At 42.0% G+C, this 26718-nt stretch overlaps 1 protein-coding gene across 1 annotated transcript in view; it reads left to right on the top strand.

Annotated features, from left to right (window-relative positions):
- Nucleotides 1-1352: 1352 nt before the first annotated feature.
- WNT10A (Wnt family member 10A) overlaps nucleotides 1353-26718 on the top strand; it is a 32260-nt gene continuing 6894 nt past the window's right edge. The window contains exons 1-2 of the mRNA XM_088145171.1: nucleotides 1353-1669; nucleotides 19653-20029. Coding sequence (XP_088001297.1) covers nucleotides 1387-1669; nucleotides 19653-20029 — 660 coding nt within the window. The 5' untranslated portion in view covers nucleotides 1353-1386. The remainder of the gene's footprint in view (nucleotides 1670-19652; nucleotides 20030-26718) is intronic.

Consider the following 26718-nt stretch of genomic DNA (forward strand, 5'->3'; position numbering starts at 1 on the left):
GTTAAATGGTGTGGAATCTGAATGAATGAATTAATTAATTAATTAATTAATTAAAAATGTGTCCATTGCATCTAAACCGAGGTCCATTAACTGAGAGTTTAGTGTAATACGTACACTAATAGATGTAATAAGACAACCTACTGTCTAGTAAGCTTTATTTTACTACATGTGGCGTATTGTCATTTAGGTCTTAGAAAAGGAGATGCTGCAGTTTCTGTAGTATTGAAGGTTGGACTCCATGACCTTCCTTTAGAACTGGGAAAACGGTAATTAGTTGGAGTTAGGTACTATATTCAATTATATATGATTTGTGTGCCAAAAGACTTATTTGCATAATGGCTTTTTTCTGATTTCTATCTGAATATAAGAAAACAGTGCTGCAGAGATGCATGACATACTTTCCCTCTGTGCGTACTTGTGAACTAGTAAGCTGTGCTGTCAACTCTGATTATGTCACCCTTGTTTCTGGATAGAGAGCAGACTGAGTGTACACAGCAATCCTCTGCTGAGAAAGAGCATGTTTTGAATTAGGGTTAGGAAATACCTCCTGATACTTCAGCTGCACTGTTTCTGAATCTCTTGGCCATGGAAGAAAAGAAATAGTGCCTGCCACAACAGCCAGATGTTAGTACCTTAGAGGGAGAGGCTTGTTTCCCAGCTGTTCTTTGCCTTTCAGCTCCCAGTGGCCAAAGTTAGAGAGCAAAAGGATTTATAAAGCTCCCCTAATCTTCAGATGTTCCAGCTGTCTCTCTGTTTCTAAATCTGGAGGCTCTAACTTTAGAGGTTAGAGATCCCAGCCAATAAGCGAGTGAACAGCAGATGACAGTCCTTCACAAGATGCAACTCCTTTACCCATTTTGCTGCTTCTGCTGCCACTGAAGCCTCTGCAGATTTGGTCTCAAGAGCACTGTTCCTAAATAAAAATATTATTGAAGAAAGCAAGATGAAAACTGCTAGAAGGATCATGCGGCAGAAGGCAGATTTAATTTCTCAGTCGTCTGCGATAACTGTAATGGTTACATGTTTATATGTAGAACAGAATCTGGAAATTTTGTAAAGTCATCTTTCATTAGGAAAAGAAAAGGAATTATCTAGCCTTGATGATAACAGGATGTTGAAAGTGTGTGGGTGATCCTCACGGCTTATAACGTTAGCTCCAGCAAACATCATAGCTGTAGGCAACATGTCAAAATCTTCACCTTTGCTCTCTATGTTGACTTTTTAAAAACTTTGGGGCGGGCAGGCAGCTGGCTGGCTGGCTCGTTGGCTGGCATAGATAGATAGATAGATAGATAGATAGATAGATAGATAGATAGATAGATAGATAGATAGATAGATAGATAATGAGAAGTAAAGTGCTCTTAGAATGTGGTGATAGTGTTGCTGATGGTCTGCTTCCTTCCCAGCTCCTTCTCTAATGAAATCCTGGGCCTGAAACTGCCCCTGGAGCCTGTGCTTAATGCAAACACGGTCTGCATGAACCTGCCTGGTCTGACACGGCGGCAATTAGAGGTTTGCATACGGAACCCTGATGTGACGGCGTCTGCCATTCAGGGCATCCAGATTGCCATCCACGAGTGCCAGCACCAGTTCCGTGATCAGCGTTGGAACTGCTCTAGCCTGGAGACCAAGAACAAAATCCCCTATGAGAGCATCATCTTCAGCAAAGGTGAGAACTTGCCTCCCTCCCAGGGGCCCTGTGAAATCTCCAACCATGCAAAGGTCTGTAACTTTTGAGAAGGTGCTAAGCTGCTTAAAGACCAAGCAGAGAACTCATTCAAGAAGTGGTGAGATTGGAATTTGTTCTAGAATTCAGTAACTTCTTTTAGAATTATCAGGCAAGGTTGTAATTGTGTTAAGTTACAGAGTTTTCCCCTGATCGCCTGTATTTGGTACATTTATCTCTGCCTTTCCAGAAAAAAATGCCCAAGGAAAGGAAGATCCAAGAAGTCCATATTAAAAGTAGCTCAGAATAATAAAAACTAAAATAATGAAAATATTCACATCAAAATAAACAATTTACCATAAAGTGGTGCCAAAATAAGAGCAGATTCCAAAGATCAGCAGGTTAAATTAAAAATTCAGATAAAAAGAAATGGAAGCTTCAGCCAGTGTAAGTTAGATCTGCTGAAATGGTGGGCTAACATCTGCCTTGTCTGTTGTTGTTTTTTAACTGAGAATCCAATGTCCAATCATTGTGTTTTATATGTGTACGAAAAAGTAAAGACTCTTTCAAGCTCACTTCAGCTCTTGGTGACCCAAGACTTGTCTGTATAGTTTTCCTGGCAACAGTATAGAAATGATTTATCATTTTCTTCTTCTGGGATATTTTTCCAGTTTCCCAAAGTAGCCTCTGTCATGGGATTTCCTGGTGGTTTCCCATCCAAGGGCTAACCAGTCTCAGTCTGCCAGTACCCCTCAGGCAAGATCAGTCAGGTACTGCTACTGCTGAGACCAAAACAGAAATATAAACTCAGGAAAGATCTGCTGACATTTAAAGTAAAGCCAATGTGTATGGATTGGAACATTGCGTAAGAGACTGAGATGTTCCTTGGTAGATAGTCCAACGTGCTTTTCAGGATTCCTGGCCCCTGGTGTCCACCACAATGATCCAGTAGTCAGTCCGTCCGTAAATCAAAATCCTATTATCTCATCAGGTGGGAATCTGCTTGTGCCAGTTTTGGGCAGCTTTGGGATTTTGTTACATATTTGCATGTAATAATGTCTACCTGGGGTTGATCAGAGATAGTTGGAGGGGGGTGAGATAAATTACATGAGCTAATGTCGTGCAGTAGCTCTTCTTCAGGTATCAGGACATACCAAATTCCTTCCCAGTTGGAAAGCCATGTCAGATTTGTTGGACAATAATAGTCGAGAAAAATTGATGTAGACAGGCAGGAACTTCAGATCTTATCATGGAAAACTCTTAAGGAGATGTTTCACTGCTAATTGGAAGAAACAATGCCCTTCCACGGGGCTTTGCTAATTGCTGGAACTCACTGCCACAGGATATATTTCATAGCCTGAGAACTTAAGATAAAAAGGAATCAGATGTCTCTGGATGACGGAATAACAAGGCTTCTACATTGTTTCTTGTAGGTTTAGTTTTGTGGTGCTTCCTGACGGTACAGTGCAGCATATGCTGTTGCTTCTTTGCAGACACATTGCGTGGTTCTTGGGGAGCAAACCAGCTCTCTGCTTCTTGACTGAAGTCAAAAACCATGCCACAGATGGCTAGGCCATCTTCTTTGGGTGTATATGTGCATGTTAGAGACTGACAGCTACATTAACAGCTCTTATTGGGGCCAAGGGAAAAAGACATTAATATATATTTTTTAATGTGGAGGCAATCTGCATCTTGCCATGTCTCAGGATTTGGGTTGTGTACAAGTCTTGTTCTTAGTAACCTAAAGTGACAGATCTTTGAGTCTTTCATGCCTTTACTGACAGCTGCTGCCATTAGTTCCACCGTTTCACTGTTCAGGAAAATAATGTACACTTTGCTCTTCTGTTTACTTGTTTCTGATCTTTCACATCCCATCCTTTCCCCTTCTGATCAAATGAGGAAAGAAACCCCCTTCTCTCAAGGCTCAGGAGCTTGTTGTTCTTCTCCTTCCAATCTTGTTTTATCTGGATGGACTGAATTGGTTGGACACCAGGAATCTGCTTCTGGCTAATGTAATGGCGGAACTGAAGGTAGATGTGAAACAATTTTATAGCTTGCAAACGCAGCAATGAACTTTTCTGTTGTATTGGATCCCTCAGAAGAAAAGTGCAGCTTGAAAATACTTGAGTACTATAGTATTTTTTTGCTGATAATTTGCAGTAGAAAACCACGACAAACACTGCACACCCTGCAGTTTCAGAACTGATGCATTGAAGGATATCTGCATCATTGCCTTTCTGGCAAAACATTATGTCCACATAATCCCTCATTTTGTATGCTTAGACAAAAAATTGATGCAGTCTCACTTTTTTTTTTTTGCTATTTACCACATCTTTCCTTCATTATAGAAGCTTCTTTCTTGCTCCTGGAATCAAGCCCTGGGCAGCTGCACTACTGAGGGTGAAGAAACAATGTGGCGAGAAAGAAAGAAACATCTCCTCCTCCCCCCACCCCAGGAGCATTTCCACACAGGGCTTATGTGCCATTCCTGGATTGAGACCACCTCGCTCTCATCCCAGGCTATCATTCCCTTGGGCAGCTCACCTGATTTTCTGTGCTTGGCTGTGGCACACTTTGGTTCTCTTATTTTCAGTGCTCAGACCACCCCCCAAAGCTTGGAACAGGCTGTTTTCCCATTTGTGGGAACTCAAGTCTCCCTCTCCAGTAGGTTTCATAGGTAGCCTTATCAGCAAACCTGTTTTTAATCCTTCTGCAAAGTTTCACAATCCCTGTAAAAAAAATTCCCCAGTTTAATTTTCTCTGTTTATATAAGCAGTTTACCTCCAATTCTTGCCTCACCCTGCCTCCCAGCCTTTGGGCAAACCACTGCACTCTCTGCTTTGCCATGCATACCTAAAAGCCCTACACTGAACCTACAACCATGGTTGCCACTCTTTGGGAAAAATGCCTGGCTGTGATATGAAGATGCCATGCATCACTGCAGCATTCATCTGGAATTTACATTAGGAAGAAGGACATCTTGGGAGTCTTAACAGCATTCTGCTCACAGCACCAGCTCTATTTTTTTTTTTTTAAATGGCCAGACAAAAGCACATAGCAAAGGATGGGAGTGGGGAGCTAGCAATTTATTTTGCCTCTTTTGATATGGACCTGGGGGAGGGGAGGGCTGAAAGGATTTTTGTCATTCCAGGGGCTGCTGTAGCCCAGGGAGCACAAACTGCATTTTTCGCACTGGTTGGAGAAAGCACTGATTAGCTCATGATGGGATTTCATGCTTGTTCCCTGAGTTTTAGGTTCAGCAGCTAGCTTCAGAAATACTTCGTAGGGATTGGGGAGTAAAAATGGTAGCTTAAACCTATTATTGAACTTGATGATGAAATAACAATGGTGGTAGTAGTAGTAACAGTAATAATAATAATACAAAGACCTGCAAATAGAAATATAGTACCAATAGTAATAGGTGCCTTGGGTGCAATCCCAAAACATCTGGAGTGTCACTTGAAGACCATCGGCATTGACAAAATCACCATCAGTCAATTGCAAAAGGCAGTTTTACTTAGGACAGCTTACATCCTGCGGTGATACCTTTAATACCATCAAACAACATCTGTCTACCCCAGGTCCTTTGGAAGGACTCGATAGGTGGATAAAAATGCCAAATCCAGTCTAAACATCTGGCTGCACAACCAACAATAATAATATCTCTTTCAATAGTTTGGGTCTTACATATTTGCATGTAACATGAAATTAGTTCTCTTGTGATCCAATTCATAGTCACTTTGACCTCAGATGCTGTATTCAGCAAGGGGATCTTGTGCTCTCGAAGAAACCTGATCAGAATTTTCCTGCCAAGAGAGGCATAGTTGGATGACTCTGGCAATGTATTGTGTTGTTATATTGTACCTTTTTAAAAATTTAGTTTCTTGATATATTTTACAGCACAAGCTATGGGCTCCAGGAATAAAGGATTCCTAAATACATATGTATAGAAATCAGAAAGATTAGTAGAGGTAGTAGAACTTACTCTTTGTCATCCTGTATGCTTTAGGATTCTTTGCAGTTATTCAACTTGGTAATGTTCTTTTTTAGAAAGACCGTGAGTGTCCTTGGGAGGGGCAAGGCAAATATCACATGTGCCACAACTCAAAGGACACAAATCACATACTGTGCATCATTTGCATCATGATGCAACAGATGCAAATTACATAATTCACATTAGCTGAATCATGATGTTATTGTGGCTTCTACCGGGCACCTGTGGGAAGACCTTGGTAGATGGATACTTTCCATTCTCTTGTTTCCTTCTTCTGTTCAGCTTGGAGGAACTTACTCTGGTGTTAGTTAATCTCTTAATGTTTCCACATGTTGACAAGAAACCAGGGTTTTATAGCTTCAGACCTGGTTTCATAGTTACACCAAGAACATTATTACTCTTACATTGTGTCCAAAGAGTCTTTTGGGTGCTTAGGTTCTTTGGATCCACGCTGCAGTGCTACCACTTTGTAATGTAATGCCACTGCATTACGTGACAGAGCAAAATTCCAGCCACCAAAGTCTTTCTCTGTTCTGCATGTAACTAGTTACGAATCTCCTTGAAAATGTCCATTTGCTGCCTATAAATGGGACTGCAGTGTCTCAAAATTCCTTGCAACTCAGAGCATGGAGTGACATCAGAAAAGTAGGAATAACGACTCCATTTCCCAGAACAAAGGGATTGGGAGAACAAATAATAAAGCCAGAGTAACGTAGAACAAAATAATTCCTTCTCTGTACAGGTAGTCCCCAGTTTAAGAACGAGTTCCATTCCCAAGGTCTGTCCTTAAATCGAATTTGTATGTAAGCCGAAACAGTATTATTGTATAATACTGTATAAGTAGTATTGTGTAATTAACTCGAACCATTGTGTATTTAACTGGAATCATTCTATAGTTAACTCAAATTTTGCTATAATAGGCTCCATTCTTAACTCTGGGTCATCTGTATAAGATTTCAGAAATTTGGGCAGGGTGGAACAGTTGAATTGTGTGATGCTTTGTCTGCATGAGGCTGTACTTATATGACTCCTTTTTGTGGGACTTGGAAAGCAACTATGAAAGGATGTGCAAGTGAGACCCATTAGTGTTCTCCATTGTGGTCTTGTGCAAAAGGCAAACTACTGAAGCAATTCTCAGGTTTTCACATAGAATAGATCAGTGTTTCTCAACCTCAGCAACTTTAAGATGTGTGGACTTCAACTCCCAAGGATGTCCACACATCTTAAAGTTGCTGAGGTTGAGAAACACTGGAATAGATAGTACAGTTTGTGATGAGAAATCCCTCTTCAGGCGGGATAATGGAAGCAGATATTCAAGTCATTTGCATTTAGCATCCCTTCACTTTTTTACTTGTTTGTCCATCCTTAACTTTACTAATAATGGATCACTTTTCAGTTTTTTTAAAACAAACCTTGGATTTCTCCTTTGTTCCCACTTCCTTTCCAACAGTTGGTTATGTAGATTAATGCTATGTGTTTCCAGTAATGCAAATCCCTTGTTACAAGTTTGTTTTTTATGGAAGTGGAAAAGAGAGAATATAAAGAAGGAAGAAGGTAGAGAGACAGAGAAAATAGAAGAAAGAACAAGAAAAGTGGGGAGGGAAGGATGGAAAAGTGAAATAGTTGTTCCTCAGCTTGTTCTACAAGATCCATTCCTCACTTTTCTTTTGTGTACATTTCAAGCTGTGGCCCATTGTCTGAGACTTTCCCCCTTTTGTAGCTGACTGTGGAATGACTTTTGTGGGGCTACCATTGGTAGAGCTGCCTGGCTGGAAGGGCAGAATCACACTGGGCCATCTTTGTGGCTCTGCCTGTTATTTGAGCCCCAGGCCCTGAACCTGTGACCCTGCTAGGCACATACATCTTCTGTTATAAGAGTGATTTCCCTAAGGCTATGCTGTGTCTTTGTCAGTGGTATGAGAGGAGAGAGCGTGCTGACTTATACTCGGAGGAGAGATACCTTGAATCCAATTTAGCCTAGAGGGCATCCTTTCATCTGGCTGTGGTTCTTCTGTTTCAGCTCGTCTGAGTCTGGAATGTTCAAACCTCCAGACTCCGCCTAGCCGTGGATCCCACTACCAGACATGACTTGAAACGCTGTTTGGACTGGGTCTTAGCCTCAACTCTTTATCTGCAAAATGAGGCAGTGATGGCCTATGTTCCAAGGGTGTTGTAGTTGAAAACCAAACCAGACCCCAGACTGAGCACTAGTGAGGATGAATTGGGACTATATAATTAATAATATACAAAGTGTACAAAGGTGACACTCTCCAAAACACGGCTAGAGTGATCAAGGTCTCAGGGGCTCCTTTGGAAGATGGAGGGAAGCAAGTTACGATCTGCCATAAAAAGCTGAAAGTCTGGCAAGTTGCCAGTCCCTGGCGGGTTCACCTGCAGTTTAATTAGGGAAAGAGGGAGGAGGGACAGAGGAGAGGGAACAGGGGGCATGTTTCAACCGGCTGTATGCATAGCCTTTGGAGAAGTTGGGAAGGGGAAGGAGGAGGCAATAGCATTCAGAGTAAGGCAGGCTTTCCCAGCATCCAAGGAGTGAAGTCACCTCCTTTTTGACATTATTAATAGAAGCCTTGAACTAATTGGGGAATAATCTGCTAGGACACATCCAGCAAATGTTCATGTTAGACAGGTGTCATCAAATGGATCTTAATTTGTTGTGCAAGAATTTCATCTTAGCATACTAAACAAAGTTGTGTACAGTCAAAGTTGGATGTCTTCCAGGATTTCTGCAGCTTAGATATATAACAGCCTTTCCCAGCCTACAATCTGCCAGATATGTTAGGACTCTATCTCCCAGAAACTAGAACGATGTGATTGGGAATTTCGGGAGTTACAACCCCCCCACCGCTTGGAGAACTCTATTCAGAGAAAGACAGTTCATAGAATTGTGGAGGGGATTTTGGAGACCCTACCACCACGTCATAGATTATCTTCACAAAATAAATGCATTGATAAGCCAAGCAGGGATCCACAATGTGCATTTTTCTTGCTTACATAGTTGCAGGATAAAACGATGATGATTCTAGTTTATGCTGCTCTTTATCAATCTATCATGATGCAATCATCTATGGGAAGTGAGACTGTGACAGTTTGGGTTACCAATGATTTATGCTATATGAGATACATACAGTATAATTCTGTACTTGAGAATGGCTACTGGACTGGAATAAATGTCACTACTGGTAGAATGCCTTGTGAATTTCACCTAACATTGTATTACTATTACATCTGCAGTATAAAAAAGTTGGAAGACCAAACATTGGTGAAGCAGGCATAGTGGGGAGGGAGTTGAAACTTGGATGAAATTCTCCCCTCACTCAAAAAATGTTCCCCCAATGTGGTGATGGTACGGTATTATTGCAACAAAAGAAAATGGCTAAATGACTGATTCTAATGGTACCTTGCTTGTTCTCCTTCTCGCTCCCCAATACATAAGATTAGGATTATGATTAGCTTGGGCACTAACCTTCCAAAGAGCATGCAGGATTCTGCAAGGAAATACATTGGATCTACTTTATTCTGCCTCAAGCCTAGAGTTCATAGAAAGAACTGTGGTGATAGGATATTTGGTGAAAGGGGACCCTTTCCAAAAGCAGTGAAGAGCCAAGACGACAACAAATTCATAAGAGCAAATGAATAACAATAGTCTTTGCTCAGAACTCTTACAAGTTCTTTGTAAGATCGTAGACACATTCACCAAAAGCCTCTGCTCTGCTGCTGCAGCTGGGTGTACAGGAGCAAAGCAGGATAAGCAACCTTATTAGGTTTAAAATACCCTCTGCCTTAAGTGTCCCAAGATTTCCAGAACATCTACAATTTGCGACCACCATGTTTCCTCCACTTTTTTTTTAACCAAGTGGCAAAACTGTTGTGGCTTAAATCTCATATGTAGCCATTTCTTGCAGATGGGGCACAGAGCATAGATGGACATGGGAAGTTATGTGGGGCAAAACTTCATCCTTCCCCAGTACATGTAAACTCTCCCCACCCAGAAAGGAAACCTACAACAAGCACAGCCTTTGTGGTTGATGAGCATCAAGCAGTGAGCTTCACTAACTAGAACTATTGCTGAATTATTCATGATTTGTTTTCTTACAGAGTCATAAATGAGGGTATGAGAAGTGGTAACCAGAGGCAGAGGTTTACTGCAGTTTTTACATGGATTGGATGAGTATTGGCTCAGCGACTATGTTATCTTCCTCAGTAGGTGAATATCCAGATACTGATATCAGGCATGGAAGATAAAGTTAGATCAGACACTGCTGGTGGCACCTTTTCTGGAACATGTATCAGTCAAAGCTTTATGACTGCCCAGTCATTGATTTATTTATTATAGCTGCTATACTTCACTACAATTTCCAGTTCTCTCCCGAGGCAAGTAGCCAGTGGTTCCACATTCACAGAAGCAAGGCACTTCTCCATCAACCTTCACTGCTTACAGGCCACAAGCCAATAGTCTGTTCTATCTGAGGTTGCCATGTTTTCCCTCCCAGGACTCTGTCTCTTGGAAATGTATAATAGTCAGAAATTGAGCAGGGGCAGAAGTTTCCAAGGTGGATATGTAGGGAATGGCTATCCCTATTACTATGCAAGCTGTCGTATGGCTTTTGGAAGCACAGGTCCTTACAAAAGCAAAAACAAAACAAAACGAAACGAAACGAAATGCTGTTTATGAGATGGTGCCCAAATCCTGCTGTGATATTGTTCAATAACAGTGGCAACTATTTCAATTGACTCCTTGTTTTTCTGACGGTTAGCAGATAGGGAACCTCTCGTCTCAACTGCGATATATCTTAAATGTCTTCAGGATGGGACAACCCAACAGGAAGATGCAGTATGTCCTCCTCCACGATACTGTACCAAAAGCCACCAGCGTGCTATGTCCTGTCCTTTCCATCTCAGCATGTTGTTGTCAGTAGGTTATGTGGTGGGGCTACATTTACATCTTCTGTGACATGCACCCATTCTGCCCTCTTCTATTTTCCTGCTGCATCATTTTTTCTTCTTCAGTTGGATGCCAGTTCACATATGATCTCTTGTAGGCTTGCTACTGCAATGTGTATTCTTCTCTGGATCCCTATCTGTTTCTCTCCCTCCTAGAAAATTTGCTGCTTTCACACTGAAACTAAGTATACTGTGTGCAGATAAATACACTGTGTACATTTTTGGCACAACAGTGGGACTTGCCCCCCGCATCCCAAGGACTAGCCTACAGTGATAAGATAGATAGATATCAAGTAAGCAAGCAAGCACGCATATAGGTTATCTGCCCACTGGGCTATACGCTAAGGCTGCTTTTATGGCTAAAATGGCATTTCTTCCTTTGTTGTTTGGTCTTCGCTATTTCCTTGTCAGAAGTCCTTTTTGTAGGCTGCCACAAGATTCAGAGCTGTGTGTGAAGAAGGCCTTGGAACTTTTAGGTAAAGATATCAGTTGCTTCCTTCCTGAACACTTCATTATTGGATTCATTATGGATTCTGACACAAAAGATGTCAGGAGCTCTTCTTGACAGTTTGTTCATGTTTTTGGCTGAAGTGGAGAATTTAACTATGTTCTGTGAAGTCACAGCAGTCCAATCATAACCGTGCTTTGATTGATGCCTTCAACTGACAAGTATTTTAGTTATACAGTGGTACCTCGGGTCATGAACGCTTCTGTTCACGAACAGTTCGGTTCACGAACAGCACCGTTAGCAAAATTTTGCTTCCGTTTGCGAACTCCGCATCGGGGGACGAACAGGATCCACGGCCATTTTCCCTGCTGTGACACGTGGTCATGGCTTCCTGTAGGGAGGGGGACTCTCCCTCCAAACAATAAGTATGGAAGCCAGCTGGGTGAATTTGAGTCAGCCACTCTCTCAGAACAGCCCACCACTCATACCGTTAGGGTAGGGCAGGGCTGGCTGTTTGAGCCATCATTTTTATTATTCATTTAATTTTGCCTTCCTTTGTACTGAGCTTTCATTGCAGATACATTGTTGACCTTCAATTTTGCCCCAGATGGCAGTTCCCATCCAGAGGGGCATAGACCCTCTGGGCCAATGGAACCTACATTTTACCTGGGAAGCAAGCAGACTGTCTTGTCTTCCAAGGCTGGGCTAAGAAAAAACAGTTTCCAGTGTGAAGAGTTTTCCTAGACCAGGCAAAAGGCTTTGTTGTATAATTTTTTTTTCAAAATTCTAGCCATTGGAGTATTGAGTAGTCAATATTCCTATGGCTAAAATATAAGAACCAAACAATATTATGATTCCCAGCCTCCAGAAGAGAAATGCTGTAATGAAAAGACATACTTGTGCTTGATGGGGGAGACGATCTACAATGCAATCACCCAGAGCCTTTATTTTTGTGTCTTGGCGCAAATATTACTTCTGCCTTTGGTCTTTCACAAGAGTGATATTCCTATGTCCAATACTCACTCACCCCCTCCAAAGAAGAAACAGGATGTGCGAGTGAGCTGTCTAATCTCCCTCACAACCACAGCAAAAATTGTTGTGGAGGTGCAGAGCCCAGTGGCTGCACAGAGGGGTTGATCCCACAGCAGACCTGCTGGGCCACCTGGACCTCAGCAGATTGCTGGCCTCCAAAGGCCCCTCCTTCTTGCAGGGTGGGATGTTGCCCTGAAGGTCCTGTGTTGGCATCTGAGGGAAGATGCTGCTTTCACGCCAGAACACCTTGAATTGACTTCAGGCTGCATCAGCATTGGGCTGGTGATGAGGTGAAGGTGATGTTGTGAGAACACGTCCTCTACAAACAAGTTAGTGGGGTACTTTTGTGCCGTGGTGCAAGCAAGGTGTTTGGATCAGCTCTAGATCATATTGGTGTAGTAACTAAGTAATGTGGAATTATAGCTAGCAGTATAACAACATCATAAGGTCTATCTTTTCAATCATCATAATTTCAGAAATTCATAGTAGTAAATTTTTTCAGGGCAGTTGGTGCATGTTTTAAAAAATTGCCAAAGCATTATGTATAGCAAATTAACATCCTTCTGCTGAACCCTGGGCATTTAATGCCAACTTAAGATATACCTTGAAGCCATTTCAGAAGATGTTTTCTTTAGACCGGAATCACTCTCTGAGGTGTACTAATTTCATGAAAAGCAAACATAAACGAAGGATACACTATATATGCCCTTCACATTCAGATCTGATTTTCATCTGTGGTTCTGACAATTTGTATGCTTGTTTGTTTGTTTAAAAGGGTTTATATGCCATTCCAATCTAAAAGGACGCCCTTATTTGAGCAACTTTTGACTCGCCGTGGGACATTATGAAAAAAGCAGTCTGTACATTAGATATGATTCATAGCATATTATTCAAATACTTGTGCATATCTTAGGAGAATATGCTTAGTCTCACAATTTGAAGGCTCATGAATAAGAATATTATTAAAATGCTCAGCAAGAAGATAACGGGAAGGAGAGATTGGTTAATTCACCTTCCTTTGCTGGTTTATTTATTTATATTTCAAATTTAGTCACTGCCCATCTCACTCAGAGAGCGACTCTGGGAGGTTTACAATAAAAATAAGAATAAATACTAATTGAAATGCAATAAAACAGTGTTCTTAAATAAATAATGTATTCCAAGGAATAGATGGTAAATAAAAAGTTATTGATCTATGGGAGCCTCCTCAGGGTGTTAACCACCACCAGGATTGGTTACCCCTCCTCATGCCCCATGTGAGTTGGCAGAGCCAGGTCTTCCCCCCTTTCCAGAAGGCCGGGAGAGTGGGGGCCCACCTCACCTCTGGGGGGAGAGTGTTCCATGGGGTGGGGGCAACAGCAGAGAAGGCTCTCTTCCTGGGCCCCACCAGTCAACATTCTTTCATGGATGGGGTCCACAACATACCTTCTCTGCCTGACCGGGTGGGACAGGTCGATATAATGGGGATGAGATGGTCCCTCAGGTAACCCAATCCCATGCCATGTAGGGCTTTAAAGGTAATGACCAACACCTTGAATTGGACCCAGAAGCAAACTGGCACCCAATGAAACTCTTGCAGCAAAGGTATTACATGGTTGAGGAACAGTATAAATGAGGTGTGGAGAACTACAGTTGGATCCCCCAGACATTTTTTAGTTGAAGTTCAACTACTGTAATATGTTGTTCTTGTAGGCCAGGTACTGTAGCTACTTTAGGCAACACAGGTGTGGGGTATGGGATAGATTAAAGAAAATTGCACAGGATAAAGACTTAAACTTTTCCAGATCTCTTAGTGTGTCATTTTACTTTGCCCTTAAGACTAAGCTGTTTAATACAGTTTAGTAGTAGAGAATCATTCCTGTATAACATCGCTTTGTCAGCACTGATAGAGCAGTAATAGCAGAAAGCTTGCTATATTTTTGAAGAAGAATCCTGAATACTTAGCAATTAATATCCTTCAAGAGCTAATAAAGATCATCACCATCGAGTTAACTTACCTAAGCTTTCAACTTAAATGGTTTCACCACCTCTCCTCTGACAGAGTGCAAACCCTCCAGCTTTTTTTTTATTAGGCACTTCTGTTTTTGTGTTGACTCCCTCCATGTCCTATCTGACCATCATTCAAGCAGTTTGTGATAGTTGAAACATCAGCCACCCAAGGACACCTCTTGCTCTTTGCCCTTTTCCTGACGGGACGAAATCCAGTTAAATAAATAACATTGTTTTAGACTTCTGGGATTAAGTTCTTTTAAAAGGTTGGTACTAAATATAAGGGTACATTATAATTAATAAGGTAATAATGTAGAATGTAGAATGTAATTATACTTCAGACAGTCACTCATTCTCTGGTCACCTCACAAGTGGACTACTGTGATGTGCTCTACATCAGCAGCACAAGCGGTAACAGGCACTTCTCCTCATACTCCTGTGTCATCGCTGCTTTGCGTGCTGCACTGGCTGCTAATTGGCTTCGTTGTGCAATTCAGGTTGCTGGTTGTTACTTGTAAAGCCCTTCATGGCGTAGGTCCTGGTTATCTCAGGGACTGCCTATCTCCAAGTGTTTCTGGACGGTGGGTGTGCTCAGGCAGGGTGGGTGCACTCCAGGTCCCCTCAAGTAAATGTTGTTACCTTATGGGACTGAGGGAGCATGCCTTCTCTGTCACTGCCCCTGCCTTCTGGAACAGTACCCCCCTGAGGTACATATAGTATCCATTCTCCTAGAGATCTGGAAGGCCCCTAAGACCTGGCTCTGCTCCCAGGCCTGGGGGCAATGTGTCTGAGGAGCCTCTTTCAAGTTTCTATTGGTACAGTTGTTTTCAGTCCCGGCTGCCATGTCTGGTTTCACATTTTTTAAAATTGTTTTTTAACTGAATATTTGGATATTGTAAGCTGCCCAAGGTCTTCTGGAGTTGATGATGATGATGATGATGATGATGATTTCCTTCACTCTGCCTTTCCTCCAGCCTGAGTGCTTAAAGAAGCTTCAAGTGGTTCAGGCAGGCTGAGTCTCCATCTAAGCAGCCTACAGGACCAGACCTGCTTAGCTTTAGTGGAGAACTGTGTCATGTGCCTTGAGATCACTCAGTTAACAATAAGAACAGCAACAAAAAAGTTGGGATCTTATAGACTGTGAAAGAGATTGAACAATAGATGTTGAAATCTCACTTTTTGAATGCTTGTGTATGACTGGACCTCAGACATTTAGGGAGCTGTAGCCAGAAACAGCAATTGAAAAACCCAGCAAGGATCTATCTTTCATCTTGAATTAAGGTGGTAGCGCAGAGCCAGGAATGTTTGGATAGCATTGAATTTACAATTGGCAAAGGGCACAACTGCCAGAAGGCTTACATTTTGGAATCCCCGCCTCTCACTTTCCAAAACATTCAAGCTCAAGAGATCATGGGTGACTTTATTTTAGAATTTGGCAGTAAGACAGTTGAGTGCAGCATTCCCCCCTCTGCACAGAGAAAATGGCACTAGGTAGTGTAATCTTTCTATGCTAATTTAGGGACGGATTAATTTTTTATGATAGGTGATGGCAGTGCGAAAGGGAGGGAGGGAGGAAGGAAGGAAGGAAGGAAGGAAGGAAGGAAGGAAGGAAGGAAGGAAGGAAGGAAGGAAGGAAGGAAGGAGAAGGGGGAGAGCAAGAAGGAAAAAAACCCCCTCCCCAATATCCATCTTGACTACCATGAGATAGAACACAGATCTTTTCCTTTATGATGACTCCATGTTTGCATATTGGTGCCTGTGAAATGTTTAAAACCACATCCAGAAATACATTTTGGCACTATTTAAAATAGTTGCAAACAACATTAACATAGCTGATAAATGGAGCTCACTGTAAAGATCATAGTGAGCTGTGCTGAAGTCTGAATGGTTCAGCTGCTCCCTGCATTGCTGCCCACAAAGCTGCATCTAAGGTGCTGTTCTGCCCTTCTCAAGAAGGTTGGGTTTTCCGTAGTCTAAGTAAAGGTTGAAGCAGCTCTAGGAAAAGACCAGAGATTGCAAATGAATGAGAGTATCATATGATCCCTTTGCAAAATGTGAGTGAATGAAATGAGGGGTTTCTCAGGAAAGACCTACACCACAAGCCTCTCAGGGCTCAGTTTAAGGTTCATACAGTGTGTTGTTTTGTCACTGCTGAGTTAAGAGAAGAGACAGGGTGGAAGGATCTACAGGCAGAAAAGTCTCTTTGATGAGTAAATAGGTTACCAACAGTTGTTCTTTGGGCCATTATTGTTCTATTGACAGCTTACAAAATGATCTACTTGTTCCACTGTTGCTCAGAATTGGCATTTTATAAATTATTCCCTCTCGCAAATGATGTGATGTTGGCTATTGCTCATGTGGCATATGACTTTAAATTAAATGTGTGTGAGTTATAATGCCCAGCCTTGCGTTAATACTTAAGTAAACCAAAATAAAGTCTTGGGCAATGAAGAATAGTTCTACTTTTCTTGGTAATTAGGGATGAACAATCAGTTGAAAAGTTCATGATATAAATAGAAGCCACAAGACCTTCATGTAAATACACATACAGCCTCTCTTTCATCAAATCTTATCTATCTGTAGTTGTGTATTTCATAAACTCTAGTTCATATGTGTAAGGTGGTCTGTTGTCTGTGTGTGTGTGGGGGGGTGCCTGTGTTTGAGCCCTGAAACTTGAGACGTCTTCTGGCAGCGGAATTCGGAGCAGGGAATGGCCTTGTCTATCGATCACTTCTCCGCTGGAAATCCCCTTTGCGCAGGGAAACAATGCTGCGCTTTGGAGACTGCAGCCTGCAGCTTCTTCTCGCGTGACTCCAGTGTATCTTGTAGAGCATAAACAAAGCCAAAACCTGAAATGTGCTCTAATTAGAGTTGGCAAGCTTTGCGCTAGTGAGTCTCTAAAGTGCCTTAGATTCCTCATCCTCACCTGCCCTTTCAGGCTGTCATCGCTGCTTGTTCCAACGCAGAAATTGCCACGTCTAACTTGTTTCCACAGTTGGGTTTCTGAAATCAAAGAGATATCTCCTCCAGCATCCTGGTCTCCTCACTGGCAGTACAAAACCCAGAAAGTGGGCCTGAGGGAGCATCAGTCTTCTCCCAATGTTTCTCCCAGTATGTTGCTTTCAGAGGTATAGTTTTGTCCTCTGTGAAATGAATCCGCATGGATGCACGATTTACCTTTTCCCCAGGAGATGTAGAAAGTCCACACAAGCTGCAAGCCTATTTTTATGGTTCTGTGGAGCTTCATACGTTACGTTACTTGGAGCATCAGACCCCTCCTCCAAGCTGCAGTCTTCCTCAGAGAATTCCCCTGCCTGCCACCATGGCATTTTTAGGAGTTTTTGCAGCCCACGGCAGTGTTTTATCTAGTGACTCTTGTTTTCTGAGAGGGGAAGGATCCTGATAACTTGAACATTTACTGATCTCAAGGATTGTTAAATCACAAGACTGAAATAGGAATTGATTTTGCAGTTCTGCAGTTTTTGTTTTTGTTTTTTGCTGCTTGCACATACTTTGCTCTGTGGCAAAAGGATTTTTGGACTGCTGCAGAATTGTGTGGGGTTTTTCAGTGAGAGTATTAATGCCAGGTATGTTTTCTTGAAAGACAGTGAGCAGCTCCCCTCAATGGACAGATGTAGAGGGAGAGATGGATGAAGGATCCATCTAAAGGATGCTGTTGGTTCCTGCCTGAAAGTTTTGAAAGCCTGGCCAGTAGGCCATAGAAACTAAGGGAGCACTCTGGATGCGTCAGAATCTGCTGACGTGTCTCTGCAGGTTGGATGAAAATTAGCTGATATAAAAGTGTTCCTGAAAAGGGAGAATCCAATGTAATGGGATGTGCTACTGAAGTGAAGGTTGACAGGATGAGAAGATGGACTAGTGGGTATCCTTTTTTCACAAGAATTTTCCCCAGTTCTAAATGACCATCTTAGAGCAATGATGTTGATTGATTGGAATATCCAGGTGTCTTTTTTTTTTTTCCAGTTAAGTGAAGGATCGTCACAGGAAAAAATGGGGCTGAAATGACAGTACGGTATTGGAAGAAGCCAGATTTTTTTTCCTTAGCTTAAATCCTCCCCTCTCCCCCACCCCACTGCCTCAGTCCCTGTTAGCCCTTAGGTGTGTTCACAGAGGGTTTGGAGAGGCAGCTTGAGATCAGCTGCAGGCTGGCACGCTCATGTCTCTTTATATGCATGTTGGGATAAGAAGGCTATGGTTTTTGTACCAAACAGCACTGCGGGCACTTGTAATATAAATAATAGAAGGAAGAATGTACTCCACTGATACCTGTGAAAAACAGTGCTGAATACAAGACAAGGTAAGCTTGCAGTTCAGTCTATAATGATAGAGAGAGATCTTCTCCATAAATAAATAAATAAAGCAAGCAAGCAGTAATGCAGTTACAAATTGGAAGAAGCTTAGTTCTCATTTTCTTTTCAGACATTTGAAGGGACTTGTTTCTTTTTTCCTTTGAAAATTAATGTGTTTGGACAGGTAGGCTAATGAAAATTGCTCTGAATTGTTCTGAAACTGGACTAGTGACTGTTGTGAACAGGAATTAGAACAGGAAGCATGAAATAACAGGATTCCACTCTGGGAAGTATGGATGAAATGCCAAGCACAATCTCGCCTTGGTGTTCTTGTCACTGTTTTGATATTCTTGTCTGAGAGTGTCTTTGAGGGAGGTGGGAGCGGAAGACCAAGGAATTAGATGAGTGAACTCCAGGCCCAAACTACAGCTCCATGTTTTTTGCAATCCAGTTCCATAAAAATCCCTTAGTATTATTTGGTCCTTCCTCAGATGCTAACAAATCTGATATATTAGAGTTGCACTGTTTCTCCACACATTGAAAGTACTTTTTTTTCTGGATTTCACTCTTCTGACCTTCAGGCAGATCACAATGGAAAGCAGTATTGAATTTTAAATGGTAGATGAGGAGGAGGAGGAGGAGGAGGAGGAGGAGGAGGAGGAGGAGGAGGCAGAGGAGGAGGAGGTGGCGGCAGAGGAGGAGGAGGTGGCAGAGGAGGAGGAGGTGGCGGCAGAGGACAATGACGACCATCTTTGTCTTAGGAGTTATTGGGGAATGAGGATGCTGCAAGCTGCTGTAATTTGGAAAATGTTGTGGCTCCTTCAACATGCATTAGATATCTGCTGGCAGGAGAACTCACTAGGGCCTCAGGTGTTTATTTTATTTCTTCAATAGTTTTATATCCTGCCTTTCGTACAGGAGCTTGAGGCAATGCACACAGCGTTCCTTCCTCTACTCAGTTGGGCTGAGAGAAAGCAGTTGGCCGTAAATTGGCCAGTGAGTTTCTGTGGCTGTCAGTGGACTCGAAGCGGGTCTCCCCACTGTTAGCCCAGCTCCTTAACCACCACACCACATTGGCTCTCTTACAGTGTTGAGATAAGTGAGGTAAGCTCATGGGTGAGATAGCAGATTTTCACACGTGGATTATGCTGTTCAGGTTCAAGAGGTGTCCCTACCCTAGAACTGTGGCAAGGGTGGTACTTCTGAGCTTTCTGGCAGAGACTGAATAACGTGGTGTGTATTGCTTGCTTGCAGGTTTCCGAGAAAGTGCTTTTGTCTATGCCATTGCAGCTGCAGGAGTGGTGCACGCTGTCTCCAATGCCTGTTCCCTGGGCAAACTGCAAGCCTGCGGCTGTGACCAGAAGCGCCGAGGGGATGAAGATGCCTTCCGCCTCAAACTGCATCGCCTCCAGCTGGAGGCCATGAACCGAGGCAAGGGGATGATGCACGGCGTCCATTTGGAGCACCTGCCAGCCGAGGCCCCTGGCCTGCAAGACTCCTGGGAGTGGGGGGGTTGCAGCCCTGATGTGGACTTTGGGGAGAAATTTTCCAAGGAATTCCTAGATTCCCGGGAGATCCATCGTGACCTCCCATCCCGTATGAGGCTTCACAACAACCGTGTTGGTCGGCAGGTGAGCAAATAGCATACTAACGTAATGGGAAGGAGATGAGGCTTTTAGCTGGTCAAATCCTACAACAGTCTTCCTGATGCCCTCTACATACTGTACATTGGAGTGTATTTCCCAGCGTTCCCAGCTCAGTCGTTTGAGCAAGGTGTTTGAAAAAACTGGTCTAAGACATCTGGCAACTTGCTGGCTGGGGTATTCTGGGAGTTGAAGTCCACACCTCTTAAAGCTGCCAAGTTTGAAAAGCACTGGTCTGACATCTGGACAGCATCAAAATGAGAAGGCTGTCTAAAGGTTTCTGAAAGAGGAAAAGAAAAAGCAGCAGGTCATGATGCTCTGGGTCAGAAGAGAAGCTGACAGCTTACCCAGCTTACTCAGTTCTGTATTGGGTTGGTGTGGGTACTGGGAATGTAGGGGCCAGGATCTTGTAGATACTGTTTTTTGTAATTGCATGACGTTGGTGAAGGAGGCAACCCATCAGCTTTTAATGCAGTCTGATGCCGTTTTAAGTCATACAAGATGCATTGTGCTGCTTTTTCGCCAGCAGTGTGTCCTGTCCTAATATAATGCCCAATTCTGGCCTTTCTTACATCCCTCTTTGCTGTCAAACAGAAAAGGGCAAATAATTGGATTTCACCATCAAGATTCGATTCAGGGAAGCCCAGAAATATTTTGGGAAATGACCTCATCTGAGGAAATGATTGGTGGGAACCTGCAGCCTCAACATGGAGCTTGTGGGTGCCAGTGTGCCTGCAGCCACTTCTCATGGCCTCTGCCAACCTCCATGCCCGACCTGATTATTCTTTTCCCAGTTAAAAGAAAAGAATTGGGGAGCTAGCCAATTTAAAGCAAAGTGACAGCTGCTAATGTAATCTTCATGTCCAGGAGCCATAGAATCCTGCGTCTGTTCCAGAAGGTGTGATAGGAGGCTATAACTCAGAGCTCTGTTTGGAAATGTAACCCAGCACCCGGGAAAGGGATAGAAGAAAGAAGTGGTGGAGAATAGCTTGGGAGCCTAGAGGTGTTGGTGGGAAACAGCCCTACTAGTTTGACTTCTGACAAACGGGTTTTGTGACTGGCAGCCATTTTGGGTGAGCGACTATGAGATGGTCTCACAATGACTGTACAAATGTGCCCACCAGCCTAAAACGGCAGGTAATTGTGTTTTAGCATCTAGCACCTTTATTCACAGACAAATACAAATTATTCTGTAACTCTAAACCTGATGACAGGTTTACTTGGAACTAAGGAGCTCTCGATAAAATCCAGTGAGAGTTACAATTATTCATTTATCATCTGTAACAGGAAAGTGGTTTCATAATAACAAAAAGATGAAAAAGAAGTTATTTACTTAGGGGAAATACGGCAATGAATATTTTCAGTAAAAGTCTGGCAAAAATTGCTCAGTCTCTGCTTGATGCATATCTGATGCATTTATTTCTAGCATTCTGCAGACTGAAAATGGGTGTGTGTGCATGGACTTGTCACCGTCTTGAAAAGAATGGGGAATTCCTCTAAACCAGAGAAAATATATGAGAACAGAGAAAGTATCTCAAAGTGTCCCTGGACTAGGGCTGTTGCCTTTGCCTTATCCTTTCATGCTGTATTATCCTTCAGAGTATTCCATGACACCATTAGTTCCAATTGGAATGTGTTGCATTAAATATAGTGGGAAGGAACAAAGGAAGGAACATCTCAAGCAATTATATAGCCATCTACTCTCCTCTTTTAGACAACATCAGAGAAGTTGGCAGTCCTGCACAGTGCAGCGTGTGGAGGACATGCTTTAATACTTCTGTGTTAATTCTGTGATTGAATAAGATAATTTAGAACCCTTGAATTTCTCAGTAATACTATGAGAAATTTTTGCAAGCCATTTATTACACTGCAGAACATTATAGGCCCGTCATCATATAGAAGTTAAATAGAAAAGCAAGATTACCTCACTGCATTTTGTTTAAGCTGTATTACTTAAAATATTGAAGAAATGCACAGGATTCTCAAACATAATGATGCTTTCAGTAGAAGTGCTAGCAAGAGGACATCTGTGAGATGAATCAGTCTCAGAGAAATTAATTTTTCATTCATCCATAATAGCTGCTTGAGATTTTATAGGTACCAGATCTCTATGACAATCAAACGGGGAGGTCCATGCATATGTGCAAAATCTTGCAGAATGCACATTTACACACTCAGATAAAATTAGGATATTATACTTAGTTTATTTATTATAAAAACAGAATTTAAGTACTTTCACAGCTATGATACCACAAAATAGACATTTGTTGCTATATATTCCTTTAATTAGGAATTAACATTTGAAGAGGAATGGTCAGTTCTGTTAATGAAGAAGAAAGAAGAAAAGTGGCAACATAATCCTTGTACAGAAGAGTTTGATGTAGTTGATGAATGTCCATTTTATTTATTTGTTTATTTAGCTGCTTAAAGTTGTTCAAGTTACTGTGGGCCCCCTCTGGTTTCAGCATTGCAGTGCTGAAGATGCTGAGGGGCGTACTTTAAACACATGGTCAGACAGTTAGACGCGTGTTTAAAACGTCCCCCTCTTCGGTGCTACAGTGTTGAAGTTGGCAGGGGAATATATATGTTCATAGCAATCTGTATAATCATATAGACAATAAGTAGACAAAATGCTTACATAGGCCTATGGTGGAGGCTGCAGCGGATAGAATGCTGGTTCGTACAGAGAGAGGCAAGTTATTCAGACTTGAGTATAATAGATAGACAATGCATATCCTTTGATCACTGTAATATCCTTTTTGCAATCTTAAAAATATACATTACCTATTCCCTTTGTTCTCTTCTTAGCGTTCACACCACTCGTATGTAATTCAAAAGAACATAAGCATCCATACAAACCCACAAATCTTCCACAACAGTACTGATATGTAAAATAAGAGAGCCAAATGGGAGCCATAAGGGCAGTGCTACCTCATGTGAACCATCAAAGTCTTATTTGTAGAATTCTCCTTTTGTAACCTCCTATTCTTCTCCATTCCCTCTGTCTTTCTTCCCAGAGATAATCCACTGAAGAAGAAAAACTGGAACCGCTGTACAGTTCTGAGCAGCAAAGTTTGGCAAGATGGTGGATGGAGTATTGCAATGCAAGCCCCACCCCTTTTGTAAGTGCACTGATGTTGCATGCATCTTCAAAAGGGGCGGGGCTTGCACTGCAGTACTCCATCCCCCATCTTGCTGGTTTTGACCCCCACTTATCCCAAGGATGCCACAGGTTCTATAAGTTTTCTGTCTGGATGTACCCTTCTGGTATGTATGAACTAGAAGAAGGTTTGATAACGGCCTTCAAATATGCAAGCTTCCATCCAGAGCTTTATTCCAAAGGCAGGAGGATCCCCGTTCCGCTTTATAGCCCCAAAGCTACTTCCCAACTCTTTTGGAGGCCCCCCTAACCCTTTGGAACTCACCAGTTGTTGCCCCGTTCAGCCAGTTTTGCTAAATCCAACTCATAGATGGCCATTGTGAGACAAATAAGAATCAGTTGCTGTTTTTGTTTAGCAGGGACAAAGAATAATGAATTTAAGCAACAACTTCAAATATTTGTGTGGGGCATCAGGAAGCACTTTTGTAATCCCTAAATTGGTAGCACACAGCTAAGGTGTAGCGTCTAAGAAAGATGGCATCTCCATCAGTGAACAACTTTTAAGAGAGGAAGCTAATCCAGTATTTGGCTGGATTTATTTATATGGATTTACCCTGAGTAAATGGATTACATGAGGGACTTTTTAAGGCTACCACCAGCCTTATAGCTGGGGATATCCTTCAGTGAATAAGTGGGTGAAAAAGCCTGCAGCAAAAATGGGTGTGGGTAGAACTGCTGAGTTTGGCAAACGTTGTACATGTTCTTTGTCTCCTCCATGCAAAGGCAGAAATAGCTGTTTCCCCCCTCTTCGATTTCATTTTTTAGGGGACAGTTGGCATTTGTATTGTACCTGGAAGTCAGCAGTTCATTTGCCTAATTAGCTGCATAGAGAAGGATTACTTAATAAAGCAAATACTTTTAGTAATTTAAGGAAATAATATTTCCTTTATAAGGAAATAATATTCTATTTACAGTGTTGCATAAAAAGACATCCATCTGGATAACTATGAATTTGAAAACTGAACAGTACTGTATTTGATGATGATGATTACGTGTCATCAAGTTGTTTTTAACTCCCAGCGACCGCATAGATTTTCTCCATGAGGATCTATGCCTAACATGTTCTTTCTGGTCTCCCAATGGTGTATTCATTGCTACTGTAACTGAGTCCATCCATTTTGTTGCTGGTTGTCCTTCTCTTTTCTTCCACATTTCCCAGCATTGGAGCCTTTCCAGAGAGCAGGGTCTTTGCATAATGTGTCCAAAATAGGATAATTTGAGCCAGGTCATTTGTGCCTTGAGTGAGAACTCTGGGTCGATTTGTTCAGTGATCCATCAGTTTGTTTCCATGGCTGTCCACGGAATTCTTAGGATATTCTCAGGATAGTATTTAACTATCAGTATTTTACCTGAACAAATTAAATAAGACAGAGAGATGAGTAAGACAAAACAGCTTGTTACATTATGAACATTTCATCCAGTTGATTTTCTCTTTGCTTTAACTTTATCTGGAAAAAGTAGTTAGCTGTTCATGGTGACTTGCATCTCAAACTGCCCCCCCCAACAACTCTTCTAGGGATAATCTTGATCCTGTTCATCCACCTTATCTGTTGTCTTCTCCTTCGCCCTTTTTTCCTCACCTTGCCAAACATAATTGTTTTTTCTAATCCATCAACAGTTCATGTAAGATGCCCAAAGAGACACCTAAAAGGGTGTGCCTACAAATTAAAATTCACAACTTTGCTCAGCTCAATATACTTGGCATTGATCTTGGATTCTTGGGAAACAAAACAACCTGCAGTTGATTAGTTTATTTTATTAAAAGTGCTTGACAGTGATGGAAGTGACCAAAATATTTGTATGGTAAACTGAATTTTATTTTGGATTAATTGTTATTACTATGCTTAATATAGAGCTGGCTCCAGTCTGCTTTGACTCTTGCTGTGCCCTGTATTGCAAGAGAGGGAGTTCCATGGATAGGGTCATGAGTAGTAACTGTCCTGGGTTACCTAATGCAGAATATAATAGAATCATATTTTGTTAAAAGTACAGTATACACAAATTAAAGCAATTAGGATTCCCTGATTACAAGTAATCTCCTGCAGCTGCAAACTTATGCAACTTTTCTGTCATTGCAGTATTTTATTATGAAAAACCATATATGGTAACATTATGTCTTCTCTTTAATCTTAAAAGAGGGGTGGGGAAACTAAAGCCCTCCAGATGTTACTGAACTACGTCTCCCAGCATCCCCCACCATTAGTGTCTCTGATGGGTTGTTTCATTACTAGTCTTACTGGTGAGACACACAAAAGGAGTGCCTCAAATTCTGTCTGCTCTTCGAAAAGGATAAAGGAGCGGCTTCCCAACTTCTGGGAAGGACTCTGCTGGGTAGGAAAAGCTCATCGTAGTCTTCGGATTAAGTGTGCCTCAAGGCAAATGGCCAGCCCCTTAATAGAAGGTCTGTTTCACCCACTGGCAGCTTGTGGGGGTTGGAATGGTGGCCCTTGCCTTTGCCAGATCAGAGAGGTAGAAAGATGAAAGGGTACCAGAACCACCCATTAGCTGTACAACAAAGAGCTTCTGGTGCATGCAACAATAAAGCATTTGCACATGAGTCTCTTAAGGGAAAGACATTTAGCTGGTAGTGTGCTGTGTATTGGGTTCTTCTTTTAGATATCTAGGTTCTGGGGGCTTTTGTGCCTTGATCTGAAGAGGTGGCTGAATCTAGACTATGTCTTTCGAGGGGTGGGAGCGCAAGCTCACCCTCTATTTCCTCTTCACTAATTCATTAAATAGCAATTAAAGACAATGCATGTATTTTTCCTTTTTTACCGGTATGTTATTCATTTGAGGTGGAAAGGTGAAATTAGCACTTAAACACCTTTAGAGCATTGACGTAGGGGACATAATCCAGGTTAATGACTGTAATACAGGTTAAGCCTTCCTCTTGTAAACAAGGTTGCCCTAAACCTGACCTCCTGGCTCTTGACTGAGGAGGAAGGCTGCCCTCTACTCTCTGTTTAATCCATCAGAGTCAGACCACTCTGGTTCTGCTTTGTATCTGTGTAGTAGCTGTTAAGAGGAGCCATTGTTCCACCTAATCCAAGATGGTTAGTACAAGAATCAGTGCTTTTGAAATACAGGATGACAGACCAAGGTTAAATATAGGATACACTGCATAAGATACCCAGAAGGCTTATAGATTGCCTTCATAAAAGAAAGGATGCCTAGTCCTTAAGGATGCGTGCCAGCAGATAGTTTTGTAAGTCATTTGAGTGCAAAATCTGAACCAGAATGTAATATATAAATTGAATAAATAAACAAACAGGATGTTTGGGCTCAAAGGGTCTAGGGAGATGATTCAGTAGATATCCAAAGGATTATAAATATAGTTACCAGTGGCAAATTGATGTTTCGTGCTGATGATGAACATTTACACATTTATTATAAGAATTTATTTTTTTAATGGGGAAGCAAAGAAAGGTACCACACTGAGGCATACATGGGTAAGCAGCATCGTTGTCAAAATATATATGCTGTTCTCACCCCTTTGTTTTACAAAATAAAAGGAATG

This window comes from Python bivittatus, unplaced genomic scaffold, assembly GCF_059951505.1.
Source record: "Python bivittatus isolate LINGU-HERP-01145 unplaced genomic scaffold, Pbiv_v1 ctg000480_np1212, whole genome shotgun sequence".
Classification (NCBI taxonomy): Eukaryota; Metazoa; Chordata; class Lepidosauria; order Squamata; family Pythonidae; genus Python; species Python bivittatus.